Consider the following 18771-nt stretch of genomic DNA (forward strand, 5'->3'; position numbering starts at 1 on the left):
GACAGCTCAGTCACGGGGCAAGTATTTGGAACACTGTACCATTTTTAGGAAGTACCACTTCTTCTATGTTAGGCACAGGGGTTGGATCCTCCATGTCCTTGGTAAGATCTTCTTGCTCATCTTCTTCCTTTTGCCCTCGCCTTTTCCCATACAGACTTGCTTGCCTGTGACAAATTAAGCACAAACAAAAAGTCACCTAATGGTCTCCTAACAGATGGCTGCATCGGCTACATTCTGTACTACTGTGATACTGCACCTCAAAAGTATGGACAGAGCCCATGGACCTCTAAGAAAGTTCTGGGCAGTGATATTCACTAGGTGAATAGAAACCACAATATTTCTGGCTGGATGGCCATCTGTCATGGATGCTTTGGTTGAGAATCCTGCTTAGCAGTGGGTTGGACTAAGGTACTGGGTACCTTGGGACACGGGTGGCGCTGTGGTCTAAACCACAGAGCCTAGGACTTGCTGATCAGAAGGTCGGCTGTTCGAATCCCTGAGACGGGGTGAGCTCCCGTTGCTCAGTCCCTGCTCCTGCCAACCTAGCAGTTCAAAGGCACGTCAAGTGCAAGTAGATAAATAGGTACCGCTCCGGCAGGAAGGTAAACGGCGTTTCCATGCGCTGCTCTGGTTCGCCAGAAGCGGCTTAGTCATGCTGGCCACATGCCCCGGAAACTGTACACCAGCTCCCTCAGCCAAAAAGCGAGATGAGCGCCGCAACCCCAGAGTCAGTCACGACTGGACCTAATGGTCAGGGGTCCCTTTACCTTTACCTGGTACCTTAGGAGTACCTTCCAACTCCAACGAATTTCTAATTAATATTCTGAAGCTAACAGTAATCATTTTGTAGCAGAGTGACTCTCTGGGACTAGACAGATACGCCTGGCAGAAATCAGTGATTGCAGGCAAATGCATTCTTCTCCATTTGTGGCATAGGGTTTTAGGAGATATGGAATTAGGGGTAAGTCTAATTGTAATAAGGAAAGGAGGGCTAGACAATTATGGCCTCCTTTCTTAAAGCTTCTCTGCCCACCCACTGAGCCACATTTGAGCCTTTTTAATGTCGTCAGTCCAGAACAGACCATTAATCATTCATAATATAATCTTAAGTGGCAGATCTGGTGTGTATAACAGAGACATGGTTTGAAGGCCCAAGAGAGTCTGTCTGAATCCAGCTATTCCTGATACAAGGTCACTGAAAAGGAAGTGTGGGGCCCTGCTAAGGAGATGGTCATGCTTAGCAGGGGCTCAGTCTCAGGCACAGCCCATTTTGCATGTGTACACATAGTAGAGGAGATCAGGACAGAATAAGGACTCTGCTTCAACCCACCATGAACAAGCGAAGATTAATTCACTAGACTGGATCTTTAGTGAAGGCCCCGGCTTTCAGAATTTCAGGAATTCATTTCTGGAGAAAGCTGTTATCCTAATCAATAATGCTTCCTTTTTAAAAATTATATACACTATGCTGCTGTTCAACTGTTTAAATTTAAGCTACTTTGTGGGGTGTGTGGCAGAAGAGTCACACATAAATTTCAAATATGAATATTGTGTGCAATAGCTTAGGCTCATACAACGAAGAAAACAGTTGTCGTTTTTTACGTTCAACAACTGCACAGACAACTATATTAAAGAACAGAGTTACATCAGGACAGACCTTGCCATATTGAGAAGTAAATTTGCTTATTAATGGTCTCTGCATGTCAACTGTGAGGCGCTCATTAGATTGGAAGTAATGACTGCGTCAAGTTTTCTTCTACTGGCAGGAGGTACATTCCCCTTGGATGATCAAGGAATGAAGCTCAATGTGCAGCATTAAACATTCATGGGCTCGAGGAGACGGCATCTTAGCAGGCCGCTGTAAATGTGGAGTTGAGCCGAGATGCTGGCTCATCTCTCTCTCCCTCAAATATTTCAGAAATAAATTATTGTAAACTGCAGGAGCTGCAGACTACTCACCCCTTCTTTCCAGCTTTCTTCCTCGATTCTGCTGGGGTGGGAGGAGGTGGCGGTGAAGGGGAGTGCCGCCGTTTTCTGGCACCTGTGGCTGCCTTCCTATCTCTCCGTTCAGGGCTATGGACTGGCTGTCACGAGGGGGGGAAAGGTCATCAGCGATAGGCACAACCTGTCCAGAACTAAGATGCACTCTGCTACCTACCAGGGCCTAGCACTGTCAGTTTTTGCTTAGTCTTACCCTGTTAGTAAGATTTCAGGGTGAGGCTACCAACTACTTAAGGGTACTACCCAGCCCTTCAAAAATGTACTGCAAAAATCCACTTAAGGAATCAAGGTAGGCTAAAACTTCAGCATCTGAACTGCTGCATGTAAAAACTGACGCATCACACACACACACACACACACACACACACACACCCCATGGAAAGAGCTAGTCAAAGGGATTCAAGCAAAGTTAACAGGTCTAAAAACCCCTCTTGGCTCCCACAGACCAGAAGATGGGAAATAGATGGGCCTGTGGAAGGTCAACAGAACTGGTCCTCCCAAGCAAGCTTGTTCACTTGCCATTTCAAGGAAAATCTGAGTCATAGAGCTAAGTCCCACAGTAATTTCAAGAAGAATACTGGCATTTCTTCGAGAACCAGACAATCGGCTTAGGTATAGCAGCGCTGAGTAAAACGAAAGAACACCCAACTAATGCAGTTATTCTACATTACATCCACCCATATGAAATAGGTAAGTCTTACTTCTTCGTTTTTCATATAGATACGCTGGCGAAAGCTGACCAACTTCTTGTTCTCATCTACTTCATAATCTTCTTCATTCATCCATTCATTGAATACATCTGTGTCCAAAATCCACTTAGCATGAACCTGCAAAACCAAGTGCGACAACACACACGCACAGAGCGCACTTCAGACAGGGAGGCTCCTCTCATTATGAAAACACATGTTTAAAAAATTATTGCAACCCACTTTATGAACAACTGCAGCAAGCAAGAAAGTCAGAACTCCTTACTTCCACATTAATTTTTATTTGTCAGAATTTGTAAACTGTTCTGCATTCAGATAATACCCAAGTAGTACACAGGAACAGAACACAAAACAGATCACAAAAAGCACTGCAACACAAAAACCACCCAGAATGAAGAACTGCAAAAGAGAGACTAAATAATGACAATAATTTTATTGTTTATATGCTGCCCGTCTGACTGGATTGCCCCAGCAGTTCTGGGTGGCTTCCAACAATGTACAGTTGCCTTCCAGGGGTTACAGAGACATGCTATTCATGTAGGTCTTAAATTGAGTCTGCAAAAGCAACCGTTGAAATAATCTACAGTAGCAGAGCTGAGAAACATTCCCATGGTGGAAGTTGGAGCCCAGCAAAATCCAACAAGTTAGCCATTCCCAGTATACAGGGCGTGTTCATGAGATTTAGCTTGGCCTTCGCCAGCCTGGTGCCCTCCAGATATTTTGGGTGGGTGTGCTGGCTGGGGCTCAAGAGGGATGTAGACCAAAACAGCCCAGCATATTTAGTTCATAGGCAGAGATGGGTCAACAAAAGGCAAGTGGGAGCAGCACCCACCTCTGTACAACTTGCCAGCCCAAAACTTTAAAAAGCTGAAATTTAAAACGTGTTCTTTTGCTTTTGTTTCAACAAGGTTAGAGTTCAGGAGCATCTTATGTGGCACTAGAGCCCTGAGCCCAGTCTTTCCAGCCCACTGACACAGCTCTCCTCTGTTCCTTCACCTTAATTCTCATCACGTAATACTATTATTCTGCTGACTGCAGGAAAATGAATTAATGAATCCGGGAATAATGTTTCATGTTGTCACACAAGTACAGCAATTATCTGAAAAGAAGCAGTTCTATTGAAACAATTTCCTTATTTTTCTCTCTCAACGAATGAAAACAGCCTCCACTCACAACTACGGCACACAGGCCTCTAATCATTCTGAAAGCAGAAATAAGGCTGCCAGTGTTGTACTGCCTCTAAGTTCAACAGACTCCAGAAATTACAAACCTTGTCATCATTAGCATGAACTCCAAGCCTTTAATCAAACAGACCTCCTTTGCCCTAACAAGTTCTCATTTCCAGCACTAGGGCTTTTTAATGATACATTGGCCCTTAAAAACAAAAGGCCCTTGCAATACAATAACAAACATTTAATCTGGTTAATGAAATATTTTACGAAGGACCATTTCTGTGCTGTGGTAATGGGATAACCTGTGCTAGGAGCTGAAGTCCAGGCAAACCCCTCCTGCCATACTTTGGGGGCTTATCTCTGCCTGGAGAGATGAGAGCCACCCACTGCATTGCTTAAATAAATAAAAAATTCTCATTTAATTTTTAAACAATTTGCAGCATTGAAGAGCTCAATTCTAAACAGTTTCTTTCTGCAGTTTCAATATATTTATTTCATGAAATTTACATACAGCTCAATTGTAAAAAAATAAAAACACCACCCAGCAGTTTACATGTGTTTTTATTATTTTATAATGTAGTCTTAAAATATTGGTTTCGGGTTTTTTTTAATACAGTGGTACCTCGGGTTAAGTACTTAATTCGTTCCGGAGGTCCATTCTTAACCTGAAACTGTTCTTAACCTGAAGCACCGCTTTAGCTAATGGGGCCTCTGCTGCTACCGGAGCACGATTTCTGTTCTCATCCTGAAGCAAAGTTCTTAAGCCGAGGTACTATTTCTGGGTTAGTGGAGTCTGTAACCTGAAGCGTATGTAACCTGAAGCGTATGTAACCCGAGGTACCACTGTACTATTTGTACACCACTTGAAGTGTTTATGTTTTTAAGGAACACCTTAATAAGTAAATAAATAAAGGGAGCTTTTCCTGCTGCCATGGGAAGAATTAGTTTGGTTTAGTAAGACAAGTGCTTTGTCTCTTGCTATTCCAGACTTACTGCTTGCCCTCTTTCGTACTCTGCATGTGTGAAACAACACGCTGCATTCTTTCAAATACCATTTCCCTCTGGGAACGGAAGGCTGTGAAATTACGTCAGCGCAATTTCGGGAAGAGCACACACTCACCTTCCACGGCTTCTCTGGAATCGGAGGGTCTTCGATTTCGGCATCTATATCAGTAGCATGAACCCAAGTGTCATAGCTATAAAGGAAAATCAAAAGCAACAACTCATCCCTCAGGTAGTTTCATTATGGTAGCACTACCATAATAAAAGCATCCAGCGATTTTGCATCACACTCATTGTGAAAGACAGAAAGAAAGAAAGAAAGAAAGAAAGAAAGAAAGAAAGAAAGAAAGAAAGAAAGAAAGAAAGCCTTTTAAAAGACATGGTATACTGAAGCTGGGGAAAAGTGTTGAAATAAGTGTAATGAAAAGCAGATCTGGTGGCAAAACATATCTTTGGGCAAGGCAGTAGACCCAGCAGTTGAGCAAAAGGAGCCCTCAGCTACCATTTCAATGGAGCAGCTGCTCAACACCTTAAGGAGCCCAGCAATTATTCATTTCTACAAGAATTACGCCACTTAATATAATCTAATCTGATTAAAAGAAAAACACCACAACACAATTCAACATTTCCTAAAAACTATTAATCAAAACACGATAAAAACAAAGCAATTGCAAGGCAAAGGCTGCAACAGTTGACTCAAAATAACATAATGTGTGTTTATGAAAGGATGTGGACAGTGTAACAGATGGCAGTTTCCAGCCAGTTACGAGGAAGGAATATATTATGGATTTTTTGGTGTGGGTTAGTGTTTCTCAAGATCACCATATCTGCTTCTCTCAGCAGAAGATGGTGCAGAAATAATGTCAAAACATCACATGTGGTTTGTTGTACTGCCTGAATCAACAATCACGGGGGACAAAACTATGGCTTGCAAACAGCTGTCAAAACAGGATCAGAACCACAGTGTGAAGACAGCCTGCATGGGATGGTTTAGGAAAATGGCAGTTTGTTATGACTGCACTGAGGGGCTGCTGTTTGGGAGAGCATCTGTGAATTATCAAGGGAGGTAAGGGGAAAGGAAATCACACAAACTGGAGTTTGCTTATCTATTTGGAAGGGAAAATATGGTTTGGGGTCTACCCTACGGTTAGGGAAAGCCATGGTTTGGTGTTACTTCTGAACCAATCCTGTATTATCAAGGTGAGGATATTTCATGTATCTAATGATGGGTGGTCTTTTATGGGGGTCACAGCAGCAGTGCTCTTGGACAAACATCCGTGCAGGCAGCCACCTTGGATTTCAAATGGTAGGGACAGAATGTATCCCTCCCACCCAATAAGCAAGGGGCAATACTTTTGAAAAATGGGTGCCAGCACTTCAACCCTTGTCGTTACCTGTCTGGGTAATAGCCCCAATGCACAAGAACTTGCTTGTCTTTCTTCAATACAGGTCTTAGCCACTCTTCTGCAAAAGGGAAAAATAAAATGCCATCAGGGTCAGAAAGTGATCCAGCTTTAACACCGTTCCAGTTTCACAAGCTTGAAAACATTCACTTTTGTCATCCCAAAAGGAAGAGTTCACAAGATTCTGGGTTGGAGATTCATTTTCTAAATGGAATGCCCATCTACAAAGGATCACACTAAGCAGCAAAGGTAGAGTTGGAAGGTTACTGCTGCTCAGATTGACTCAATTCTCAGTTTCTGGGTAAGAGCTTTGTCAGTGTGGAGCAAGGAGAAAAGCAGTAATACAGAACACAACAGAATAAGAGGGACATTTAGTGATTACAGTGGTACCTCTGGTTATGAACTTAATTCATTCTGGAGGTCCATTTTTATCCTAAAACTGTTCTTAACACGAGGTGCCATTAGCGAAAGTGCGTCTCCTGCTGTTCGCACGCTTCTGGCACGCCATTTCCACTCGCATTCCAGAGCAACTACAGCGGTACCTCGCAAGACAAAATTAATTCGTTCTGTGAGTTTTTTCGTCTTGCGAAGCACGGATTCCGATAGGAATGCATTGAAAATCAAACTTGCAAGACGTTTTCGTCTTGCGAAGCAAGCCCATAGGGAAATTCGTCCTGCGAAGCAACTCAAAAAACGAAAAACTCTTTCGTCTAGCGAGTTTTTCGTCTTACGAGGCATTCGTCTTGCGAGGTACCACTGTACTTCTGGGTTAGCGCAGCTCGTTAACCCAACGTGCAAACAACCAGAAGCGTTCATATCCAGAGGTACCACTGTATTTTTATTTCCAACATTTACACACTGCCAAACAGCAGTGTTTGCCTGTAAACAATAAAGTGTAAAACAGGAACAGATGATGACATCCATACAGCAAAGTTCACAGCAACATCAAAAAATTTCCCACTTCTTAAAACTCCAAACACATATAAAAGACTTAGGAAATCACTAAAAGATGAAAATGCCCTAACACAGGTGCCTGGGCAGGGCATTCCATAACCAGGGTGCCATCCCTGAAAAGGTCTTCTCTAGCTGTACCCACTGCATCACATTTGGCAGGGGCATCCAAAGGAGAGCTTAGCGGCTTTCGGTTCCGGTCTGCCTTAATGGAGGTAGCCCCCACAACAGTGGGAAAGCATAGGCGATGGAAAAACAAGAATAGAGGGTAAATCATTCTGGAAATTCCCCCAAGGGATGGGGAGAATGGGCTTCACACGCAGTCCATCTCGGTACATGGAATGCAGGAGTCAGTGAGGCACTAAGTGGAAAAGCACCTAGCCTGGAGCAAACCCTCCAACGCCGCCATTAAGAAGCAGAGATTCTCCTGTTAATTAGAGCTTAATTGGACTAAAGTACAGGTGCGTGCTAGAAGAGATGAGATCACAAACCGCGGAACAAAACCAACTGCAAGGACTTTAAGGTCTGAACTTGAGATAAGACTTTATTCGGTGCAAAAGACGGTTGGGAAGGAGGGGAGCCTATGATTTCTTTATTTGAAGTTTTCTTCTCTACATTTAAGATTTGACAACTCTCCTCTGAATGTTACTTCAGATTATATTTGTACAAGCAAGGATGGAAGAAATTGGATTATAAATATGGAATATAACATCAAATTGAACTGTGTGTGTAAAAAAGAAAAGAAAAAGGGAAGCAAACTATTTTGAAAAAGGTTTACAGTGGAAACTTAGAGCTGACTATTCCCCATCCTTTGATTATCTATGAAGTAAACTGAACAACGTTAAGAGGATTTTAATTTGGCAACACCTCAGTTCCCGCTGTATAGGATAGCTGGCTGGGACTGATGGGAGTTGTAGTCCAAAACACCCGGAGGGCACTGGGCTGGCAAAGGCCACTTTATTCTTGTTGCATCCCTGTGCACAATTGGAGCAAAGGCTTTGGTGCTCAAAAGGTCCCTGTAGATTTCATTACTCCAGTGAAACTATTAAATCTGAGCCCTATCTATTTACCATCAAAATTTCTAGAAGTTGGAGACTGTATACATGTTGCTTTTGCAGTGATGAGGGTTGCCACTAATGGTGCATCTCAACACTTCATCCCCACTCCTTCATCCTACTCAGCAAGTTACTAACTAGCTTTTAATTGCACTTGAGAAACATCTTATTCTGGTTGTTCTACGGAGTTTTCACAATGTTAGCCGATGTGAGGTTCCTGAAGGGACATAAAATGTAAATAAATAACTTTGCTCCATCATTTCAAGGTCACGGGAGTTTAACATTAGTAAATGAGACCCTGTGGATATTGAGTACAGTGGTACCTCAGGTTAAGTACTTAATTCGTTCCAGAGGTCCGTACTTAACCCAAAACTGTTCTTAACCTGAAGCACCACTTTAGCTAATGGGGCCTCATGCTACCACCGGAGCATGATTTCTGTTCTCATCCTGAAGCAAAGTTCCTTAACCTGAAGCACTATTTCTGGGTTAGCGGAGTCTGCAACCTGAAGCGTATGTAACCCGGGGTACCACTGTATTGTTCCTTTGTGCAGCTTTGCATTTGGCAGATTGTCTTGAGTATAGCATTTAAATGTCGCGACTCAGTGATAATCACACATTTCGCGGACACTTCTTATACCTGCCTTTAACCAAAATACGTCAGCATCTTGTAGCTCAAACCTATTTCATGCAAATGGAGGAAACTGAACGGGCACAGCTTTACTTGGCCAATGCTATTTTGACAACCATCTTGCAAGCAACGCGTGGCAGAGGACGGGATGCTGTGGGGAAGCAGAGATAACTGCGGCTCAGGCTGGCTGGGGGCTGAGTGACAGGTCATGGAGAGTTCAGAGAGAGGAAAGACAGTCGCCGCATGCAGCCAGCTTCCAAAAGCGTAACACAATTCTTGGCATAATTCTTCCCTCTCTTGTTCCCTCCCGCCCCCCGCCCCAGACTTTCTCAGTCCGAGAACCAGCAAAAGCAGCATTCGCACACAGAGCAGCGTTTGCTCCCCACGTTTGCTCCCTTCATTATGACCTCTGAACATCCTGCCAAAGACTATTCCTACCCTCCCCCTTTTTCTTTCTTTTTTTGTAATCTGCACTCAGCCCAGCTCAAAAGGACCGTGCTTTCTTCCAGATAAAGGAAGCGGAGCACAGCTTTCAAGTGATACTTCATTCCCAGAAAGAGGAAACGCTATTTTTGAAGTGAGAAATCCTATCCTCCCCTGAGGGCGGAGTGGGCTGACACGGCAGAATTTCAAGGCCGCCGAGCAGATCTCACAGGAGTCTAGACCGCTGCCTGAGTGCGCTTGTCATTGGAGAGATGGCAGAAAGGCTGCACCAGCAGAGAAGCTCCTCTGCTGAAAGACTTAGAAAAATGTAAGCTCTTTTACAAACACCGCACGTTAGCACAGATTTGGCATGCAAATCTATTCTATTCCCTCCCACAAGAAGTTGGATGCCACCAACTTGAATGGCTTCAACAGAGGGTTAGACCAATCCATGTGGAGCGCCGCCGGAGCCCGATTTCTGTTCTCATCCTGAAGCAAAGTTCTTAACCTGAAGCACTATTTCTGGGTTAGCAGAGTGTGTAACCTGAAGCGTATGTAGAAGCGTATGTAACCCTAGGTACCACTGTATCAGCTTTTGGGAAGCGCAAGTGGGAAGAGGGCTGTTGAGCTCCGGCCCAGTAAGGTGTGTCATACGCATGACTCTCTTTCACCAGTGTTCAATTGGATTGTTTGCGTTTTAGAGCCAAAACTCTAGTTCATGGGTAGGCAAACTAAGGCCCAGGGGCCAGATCCGGCCCAATCGCCTTCTAAATCCGGCCCGCGGATGCTCCAGAAATCAGCATTTTTTTCATGATTAGAATGTTTCCTTTTACTTAAAACGCATCTCTGGGTTATTTTGGGGGCATAGGAATTCATTCATCCCCCCCCCCAAGTATAGTCCGGCCCCCAACAAGGTCTGAGGGACATTGGACCGGCCCCCTGCTGAAAAGGTTTGCTGACCCCTGCTCGTTGGTTAGTGATTCTTGCCTCCCTGTTTTTATTCTGGCTTGTTTTTATAATTATTGTATATTGTTATTATAAGTCTTGTATTTTTAGCCACGGCTGGTCTATGACTGTAATAAACTGATTGATTAAGGATTGGGGCAGCTCAATTGGTGGAGCAAAAAATCTCTTAAATCTCAGGGTCTTGGGTTTGAGCTCCACGTGGGGCAAAAGATTCCTGGATTGCAGGGGTTTGGACTAGATGACCAGATGACTGGAAGCCGCTCAGAGTGGCTGGGGAGGCCCAGCCAGATGGGCGGCGTATAAATAATAAATTATTATTATTATTGCGATCCCTTCCAACTCTACAATTCTATTATTTTAAGAAGAGGGTCATCCCCCCCCAAAAGACGACTAGAAAAAAAAAATGTTGACAGCAATGGGGGGAAATACATCAATACAGAGAACGCTGCCCAGAGCAACCAAGAATATCCAAAAGCAGGGTATAGGAGAAGAGCAAGTTTCCCCTTTCCACAATGAGTGGGATGAAGAGAGAAAAGAACCTCTTCCCTTCCAATGCAAATATGTTCAGTCAAAAATACTCGGTGACCCACATAAGGACAACAGTGTAAACAAGCAGACACGTGTTCATACATGCTTTTTTCACGATGCCATTACAGCAGCTCTGCTTTGCCCTTATGCAGAAGGAAAAGATGGATGGACCAGAACAAAAGGCTACTAGCACAAGAGGCTACTTTAGGGTAGCACCTGAATTTTACTCAATTTTTTTCCAACAGCTAAATAAAAATGACTCGCAGCACCCTTTAAACCATCTCAGATTCAATGCAACGCAGCAGAAAACACATCACAATGAATTAAGCACACAGGAAAATTCAACAGACACCACTAGAATGCAAAACACACACAGCACGAATGATGAAGCCACTGTGTGCTCAAAGATCCGCACAGATGAATGCTGCCATCTAGTGTTGCTCCGAAACAGATTGGGATCGGTTCAGGGGATTGGAGTGGTGGTGATTAGAATAACCCCATTGTCATAGAATTATAAGAGTTTCAAGGGGCCATGAGGACCCCCTACTATGCAGAAATATGCCGCTGCCCCATCCAGGGATTCAACCTGCAAGCGTGGTTGAATCACCACACTATGATTTGGATAGATTATGGAAAGACACTGTGCTCTTCATTGGTGATTCTGATGCCTGGGAATTGTGGATGGATTGCTCTTAATGGACTTGCTTTTGATAGCTTACCATTCATGGTTTGCTCAAACAAACAAACAAACAAACCACAATCTGAGTTTGTACAACACAACCTGCAATGCTGTTGTGTTTCTGCCACATTTGCAAAGCAGCAGTGGGATGTTCAGAAGCAAGCTGTGGTTCAAAACGAAACGGTGGCTTAGCATGACATGCAAACCAGCTCAGAATATGCAAGGCTCAGAACATCTAATGGGATTTCTCATGCTAATTATTAGTTGGAAAGGTGCTGCTCTGTGAATAGATACTTAAGGGATTCCACCCCCTTCTCCCTTATGGCCTTTTTTCCCTGACACCTCCTCTCAGATCGGTAAAGGGACCCCTGACCGTTAGGTCCAGTCACGGACAACTCTGGGGTTGCGGCGCTCATCTCGCTTTATTGGCCGAGGGAGCCAGCGTACAGCTTTCGGGCCATGTGGCCAGCATGACTAAGCCGCTTCTGGCGAACCAGAGCAGCGCACAGAAACGCCGTTTACCTTCCCGCCAGAGCGGTACCTATTTATCTACTTGCACTTTGACGTGCTTTCGAACTGCTAGGTTGGCAGGAGCCGGGACCAAGCAATGGGAGCTCACCCCGTCGCGGGGATTCGAACCTCCGACCTTCTGATCGGCAAGCCCTAGGCTCTATGATTTAACCCACAGCGCCACCCGCATCCCTCTCACATCAGTAATGTGCACCACACTGTTCCTGGAAAACCCATCTTTACTGTGAGACCCCACACCTTACTTCTCATCCTAAATTGAAACAAAGCCTAAGTACATCTAATCACATTTGCTTAGATTCATTCTGCTTACCTTTGACATTTCTCTACACCAAGATAATCTCCTCTACTGTCAAAATTAAAATACCCTACCCTGTGTGGGGCAGGGCATTGTATTATCCACCTGTATTCATTTGTGTTGTGGGCACTGACAGCGTAAATGAAGTTATATACAAACCTCAGTACCCTGAAACCTATTAAGATATTTCTCTGTGGTATCCCAGGTAATGCTCAAAAACCATTTCCCCCATTCCAAGGTCTGTAAACTGAATGAAAAAAGCTATGTTGATCAAACTATACATTAGGTTTCAGACATATCTCATTCCACTCTTTATAATGCATAAATAATTGGTGCTTTCTACTCTCCAGAACACCTCCTTAGTATTTTTTCCGAAATCTACCTTTTTTAAATCACAAAACTGATGGGATTAATACAAAATATTTCATTTACTTAGAATACTTCTATATCAGCTTTTTGGTCCAAAGACCCTTGAGGTGAGTAGTAAGAAATGAATGAATGAATTTTACCTTCATCCAATGAGGTAGGAACAGGATAAATATGGTGGGTGGCTTTAGACTTCTCATCTGTGACTGTGCCCTAGGAAAGAACAAAAACAGGTATTGCATCAGAAATATGTTAAGGAATAAATGCATAAAGAATCACCTTCCTTTCCCAGCAGCATGCCATATTTGGAGCCTGAATACAACATGACACTAGATGGCATTGGAGTAGTGATCTATAGGCCCCATTTCCGCAAATGGACTCTGGGCATAGTAAGAGAACACCCATTTTGGTTTCTTACCAAGGGAAACCCCTGAAAAATTCCAGCCGTTAGTGCAAGTGGTCTAAATTGCTTCCTCTTTCTTTCGAGATACAAGAGAGTCGTCTATTAATTGAAATAAACTACAAGCATCACCCAACACTCATCCCACCATGAATCTGGACATTAGATTTCTTATACACTAGTTTATACATAAATTGTTTTGTAAGCATCATCATTTGCAATTCAGATATCCCACCCCTTTTAAATGCAGATTTGTTTTAGAAGCTATAGGCAAATGTTTTCATTACTTGGGTTTTTTTTCCTAAGTTGCTATCCCCTCCAGCTATCAATGGAAACAAAAGACTCCTGCCTGGTGGGTTCTTTTTCAGCAGACTCTTATAAATATTATATCATGTCATCAATATATAATAAATATAAACCAACTGCATTCTATTAGTATCATTTAAATCAACTTGACCTGACGTTGTTTTGAGCGATGTGGAAACCTTGTGTCTTGCACGTTGTTCTTTCTATACTTAATCAATAAACTGTTTCTTATATTTAGTAAAATTTAAGAGCATATTTTCTACCTCTGCCAGGGCCCACTTTAGTGAATGCCATAATTTTAGATTAAGTGGACATGCTGCCACCTGCCCTTAATGTTAAGACAACTTAACATTAATACGCTGTAATCCACTGCTGATTTCACAAGCTATATAAACACTAAGCTGCTTTTAGCAAGAAGCACAATACACTTAAGTCTATTCTTAGAGACCATTTTGGCTGTGAGTCCTAGAAGACCTGCTCCTTGCCTTGCAGGCCTTTTCCCACCTGGCTTGGGAGAGTGGGACTCTGATTGACCCCAGCTACACAAGCTGAGGCTGCTGAACAGACTCTTGGTCTAGTGTACTGTACTGTGTAAGGATTTTGGGGAGAGAGGGATGCTGCTGCTGTTATGTATTTTTATTTTAGATCTTTGTGGGAATTGTTCCGCTTGGGTGTCTATTTTTTAATGTTCCATTTATTGTTTAGGATGCTTGATGATCATCTTCCAAAGCAACTAGTGTATTCCGAACTTAAAAATGGAAAGCGTAATGCTGGTGGTCAACAAAAGAGGTTTAAAGACTCTCTCAAGGCAAATCTTTAAAAAATGTAGTATAAACACTGACAACTGGGAAACACTGGCCTGTGAGTGCTCCAGTTGGAGAACAGCCTTTACCAAAGATGTCATAGGCTTTGAAGACACTCGAACTCAGGACGAAAGGGAGAAACGTGCCAAGAGGAAGGCACGCTTGGCAAATCCACACCGTGATCAACTCCTGCCCGGAACCAATGTCCCCACTGTGGAAGGGTGTGTGGATCTGGACGTGTGGATCCAGAATTGGCCTCCACAGTCACTTACGGGCTCATTGCTAAAACCGTGTTTATGGAAGACAATCTTACTCGGCTAGGAGTGATCGCCAAAGGAAGACAGTTTAGGACTTCTCCTGTTACATTGCAATTACATGTTTTTCCATGTTGTAAGCAGCCTTGAGGATGGTCTGAACTGTGGAAGGGTGGCATGCAAAAGAAATTACATATGTATGTACGTATGTATGTATTCTCAAGCTTTGCCTTCAACTATTTGGGTGAGAAGTTAATCTCCAATAGGAAAACTAAAGACTGCTGGCATGTTCCCCTCTTTTCCTTTTGGAGTGGGTGAGAAGAGGGAGGAAAGAGCCTCTTCCAATTCACACAGCTAACGGAAGCACAGGTACATCCACTCCCTGGTGTCATTGAGTCAAGGATTGAATCTTGCCATTATGACAAAAAGCTGACCTGTGCTTGTTCCAGGTTTATGAGGCCAGTGGATAAATATCCCCAGGAGCCCCTTTTCAGCTGTGGAGAAGAGCAGAGGCAGCCACTGCAGTTGAAGTTCCTCCCTAGCTGTTCTCTCGGAGAGGAAGGGCTTAGGAGGAAAGCAGCTCCCACTCTACAGTCCAGAGCAATGCGGACCCCAGGTTGGAAGGTAGCAAATAATGAAGGTGAGCAGGGAATGCATTTTAGTCACCTGACTCAAGTCTACATCACAAGCTGAAGCAATTCACCATCTCCTTCAGAAAGTTCTATTAGCTAGAGCAGACATGGGGAATCTGTGGCCCTGCAAATGTTGCTGAACTACAACTCCCATAATCCTTGGCCATTGGTCATGCTGTCTGGGGTTGATGAGTGTTGGAAGTCCACCAACATCTGGAGGGCCAGTAGTTCTCCAGCCCTGAGATCAGAGTCTGAAATAATTATGTCCCTATGTGCTGAGTCCCTTTGCAATTATGCTAAACAGATCAATGCCAAATGTATGGTGTGCCTGATACCTGGTGACGTTTGACAATGTCCTTTAGCTTATTAGCCAGCTTCAGTTCAATTTCTGGTACGAGGTAGATGGTTGGTCTGCTCAGACAGTTATTCTGGAAGAGAAAATAAAGGAAAGATTATTTTATTAAAAACAAAAACCAGTAATAAAGAGATTACCGGCACAACTATGGTAATCCATTACAATGGTACCTCTAGATACGAACGGGATCCGTTCCAGAGCCCTGTTCACATCTAGAGGTAAAGATAACTAGCGACGGCATGTCTGCGCGCATCGCTTTTTGTCGCTTCTGCGCATGCGCGCGACGTCATTTTAAGCGTCTGCGCATGCACAAGCGGAGAAACCCGGAAGTAACGCGCTCCGTTACTTCCGGGTTGCCAAGGAGCACAACTTGAACGCGCTCAACTCGAAGCATATTTAACACGAGGTATGACTGTACACCCAACCTGGAAATGGCGGGAGAGAGCTGGAGAATCTTCATGGCTTGCAAGGGTCCCTCCCTGGAGCCCAAAGAGGACATCTGTGAGGGCAAAGGAAGGCCCAAAGAGGTGCAGCTGGGCTTTGTTTAGGCTGCTCAGCCTCTGTGCCAAACAGCTGGTAAAAGCGGTAGCAGCAGTAGCTGCTTTCCTGCACATCCTCCAGCCGACCCCAGAGCTTCCATTTTAGTTGTGAATATTTTTGTATACAGTATTCTTTGTCTAGTGATGCGGGTGGCGCTGTGGGTTAAACCACAGAGCCTAGGACTTGCTGATCAGAAGGTTGGCGGTTCGAATCCCCGCGATGGGGTGAGCTCCCGTTGCTCGGTCCCTGCTCCTGCCAACCTAGCAGTTCAAAAGCACATCAAGTGCAAATAGATAAATAGGTACCGCTCTGGCGGGAAGGTAAACGGTGTTTGTCTGGACTGGAGACAGTGTGGCAGAGGGGGCATTTAAAGGATGCTCCCCACTTATGCGCATGGGTTCTGGAATATAATCTCTGTCTAAGTTGGGGACACACACACACACACACACCTGCATGCACTATTTGAATAAATACTTCCTGTTTGTATGCCCTGAATCTCTGCCCAGATTCATTTGGTTCAGTATCACGAGGAGGAGAAAACCTCTCCATTTACTTTCCCCACACTGTGCTAGTATTCGGCTGTGGCTCAGTGCACAGAGACACTATAAACAGCCAAGAGTTCAACTGAGAAACCAAAAGAATCAAGGATCAAGAGCGTTAACATGCACCAGGGCTAGTTTATTCCACACTAGGGCTCAGTCCATCACAATTAATATCTCATTATTCCCACAACCAGGAAAGCAACAGTATCTGCCGTGTTTGTTTAGAATTAAATGTATATTTAATTTCAAAATTTATGATAATAGCAAGCTTCCAAAAACAATGCAACATGTTCAACATGTAAGGTGCTTGGGATTTCCTATGTCTGCAGCAGCCACCGCCTCCTGCATCATGTATCGAACCATGTATGAAATTGAGGGACTTTTCAAAGGAGTCTCTCATAAGGGATGGGGATCTGCTGTGCCAAGTAAACATCCCACTAGATGTGCTTTATCAAGAGGGAATCCAGAGTGGCTGGGGCAACTCAGTCAGATGGGCGGAATATAAATAATAAAATAATAATAACAATTGCTGCTGTTGTTGTTGTTGATGATGATGATCTCCATGGATCCCAGCCAGTATCTTTTATAAGGCTAATTTCTGCTGGTAGAGATGGAAGTTTTCACATTGCAGAAGCTCTGTCAAGGTGAACTCAAAGACAGCTAAATCTTAGGTATGCACAAAGTGGTTGGGCTGAAGAGAATACTGCTCTCAGTTCTTAAGCCAGGTTTGTGCTGGTGACATCCCAGCACATGCATTATCATCAGAGCCCAGCAGGTTTGCTGGTGAAGTATCAACAGCCAAAAAGAAAGTGAGCTATAGGATCACCATTTGTGGGTTTTCTTTGTCCATGCCTCCTTTGTAGTACAGTTTGAAATGTAACTTATTATTTTGAGGTTTATTCGTGTAAGGTTTTATTATAACCAAGCAGTATATAAATTGTTTACTAAATTAAGAACTGAATTTTGCAAGCATAACCAAGTGCGCTAGCATGGGCACCTAGACCTGGCACCTCTGCCATATGGCTCCAGGAAAATCATGTTTGCTCTGCTGCAGTATCCCAAACATGACTGATCTGCCTCACAGGGTTATTGTGAAGGTAGGCAAGACTGAAGAACTTTGTGCCAATTAATTGTTCTACAAGTGATAATCCTGCTTTATAAATTAAAATAGTTGCTTCCTTTCCTGAATTCTTAACTACATATACATTTATCCCCTTATCCTCCTGCTAATCTATATTTTTAATGGGACGATATGACAGCAAGCTACGAATGAAATTTTTACATATGTTCACAGGTGGGCCTGTGATCACAATCACGCCAAGCCTTAAAAGCTAGAAAATATTTTTTCACACAGAAGACCATAAATTAATCATTATTATTAACAGAATTCTTGCCTGCACCAATGTTTTTTCAATATTCATAAACATTTCGACGTTTCGATCCATTCGGGAAGGGTTCTGCAAATCAAATCGGCGCCTGCAACAAAAAATATTTATATAGTACTTAGAATAGACAAAAACCTTTAGATATGTTTGGGATAATTCAAGACAGCATTGCATGGAATTAGGGCTATACAGCATCTGACAATTATAGTGATGGTCCTGTGCATTTAATAAGGCAACACCTTTTTCCATCAATTCCATCAGAAGTTCTGTCCATGAATACAGAAACGTTTCCTAGGGAGCCTTTAGACTTAGGGCACTCCAAGGAACCCCAGCTTAATGGGGTGGAGCGAGAGATAGGAAGACGAGGCCAGACAAAAAAATAAAGACAGTGAGAATAACCACAATTATCTAGGATTTGGGGGAAGGGAGATACCCCAGAAAATTGCTATGCATCAAAAGGAAAATAAGCAGCCCTATAATGGAATTACAACAGTCCATTATCTTCACCACAGACCCTATGTGCAACAGGAGAAGCATGTATGCGTACAAGTGTGTGGACTAAACTGTTTCCTTTCCTCCTCTTCTCTTCTACAAGCCTTGAAAATATCAAGAGTTGCATCGCTGGCTCAATCCAAAGACTAATCCAGTGTTTTGTTTAAGGATAGCAGCCAGCTAGATTATTTTCAAAGTTACAGGGAAGAATGAGATCTAATGCTCTTGCCCTGTTTGCTCCCGGCATCTGTTTGTTCCTTTATCCTCACTCATCATGAAGTGAATGCCAGAATCTCAAACACTAACAAGGTCTGAAAGGAAATTTCAGCGGTCAAAGGAAAAACAAGTGACTACT

The 18771-nt window shown here is 43.4% G+C and overlaps 1 protein-coding gene across 2 annotated transcripts in view; it reads right to left on the bottom strand.

Annotated features, from left to right (window-relative positions):
• SMARCC1 (SWI/SNF related BAF chromatin remodeling complex subunit C1) overlaps positions 1 to 18771 on the bottom strand; it is a 95091-nt gene that overhangs the window by 68447 nt on the left and 7873 nt on the right. For both annotated transcript variants that reach the window (XM_081931526.1, XM_081931527.1), the window contains exons 4-11: positions 17934 to 18015; positions 15438 to 15530; positions 12851 to 12920; positions 6277 to 6346; positions 5001 to 5076; positions 2703 to 2828; positions 1960 to 2084; positions 40 to 164 (exon numbers count right to left, since the gene is read on the bottom strand). In XM_081931526.1, the coding sequence (XP_081787652.1) occupies positions 40 to 164; positions 1960 to 2084; positions 2703 to 2828; positions 5001 to 5076; positions 6277 to 6346; positions 12851 to 12920; positions 15438 to 15530; positions 17934 to 18015 (767 nt within the window). The remainder of the gene's footprint in view (positions 1 to 39; positions 165 to 1959; positions 2085 to 2702; positions 2829 to 5000; positions 5077 to 6276; positions 6347 to 12850; positions 12921 to 15437; positions 15531 to 17933; positions 18016 to 18771) is intronic.

Source organism: Podarcis melisellensis (genome assembly GCF_964234715.1).
Source record: "Podarcis melisellensis genome assembly, chromosome: 12".
Lineage (NCBI taxonomy): Eukaryota > Metazoa > Chordata > Lepidosauria > Squamata > Lacertidae > Podarcis > Podarcis melisellensis.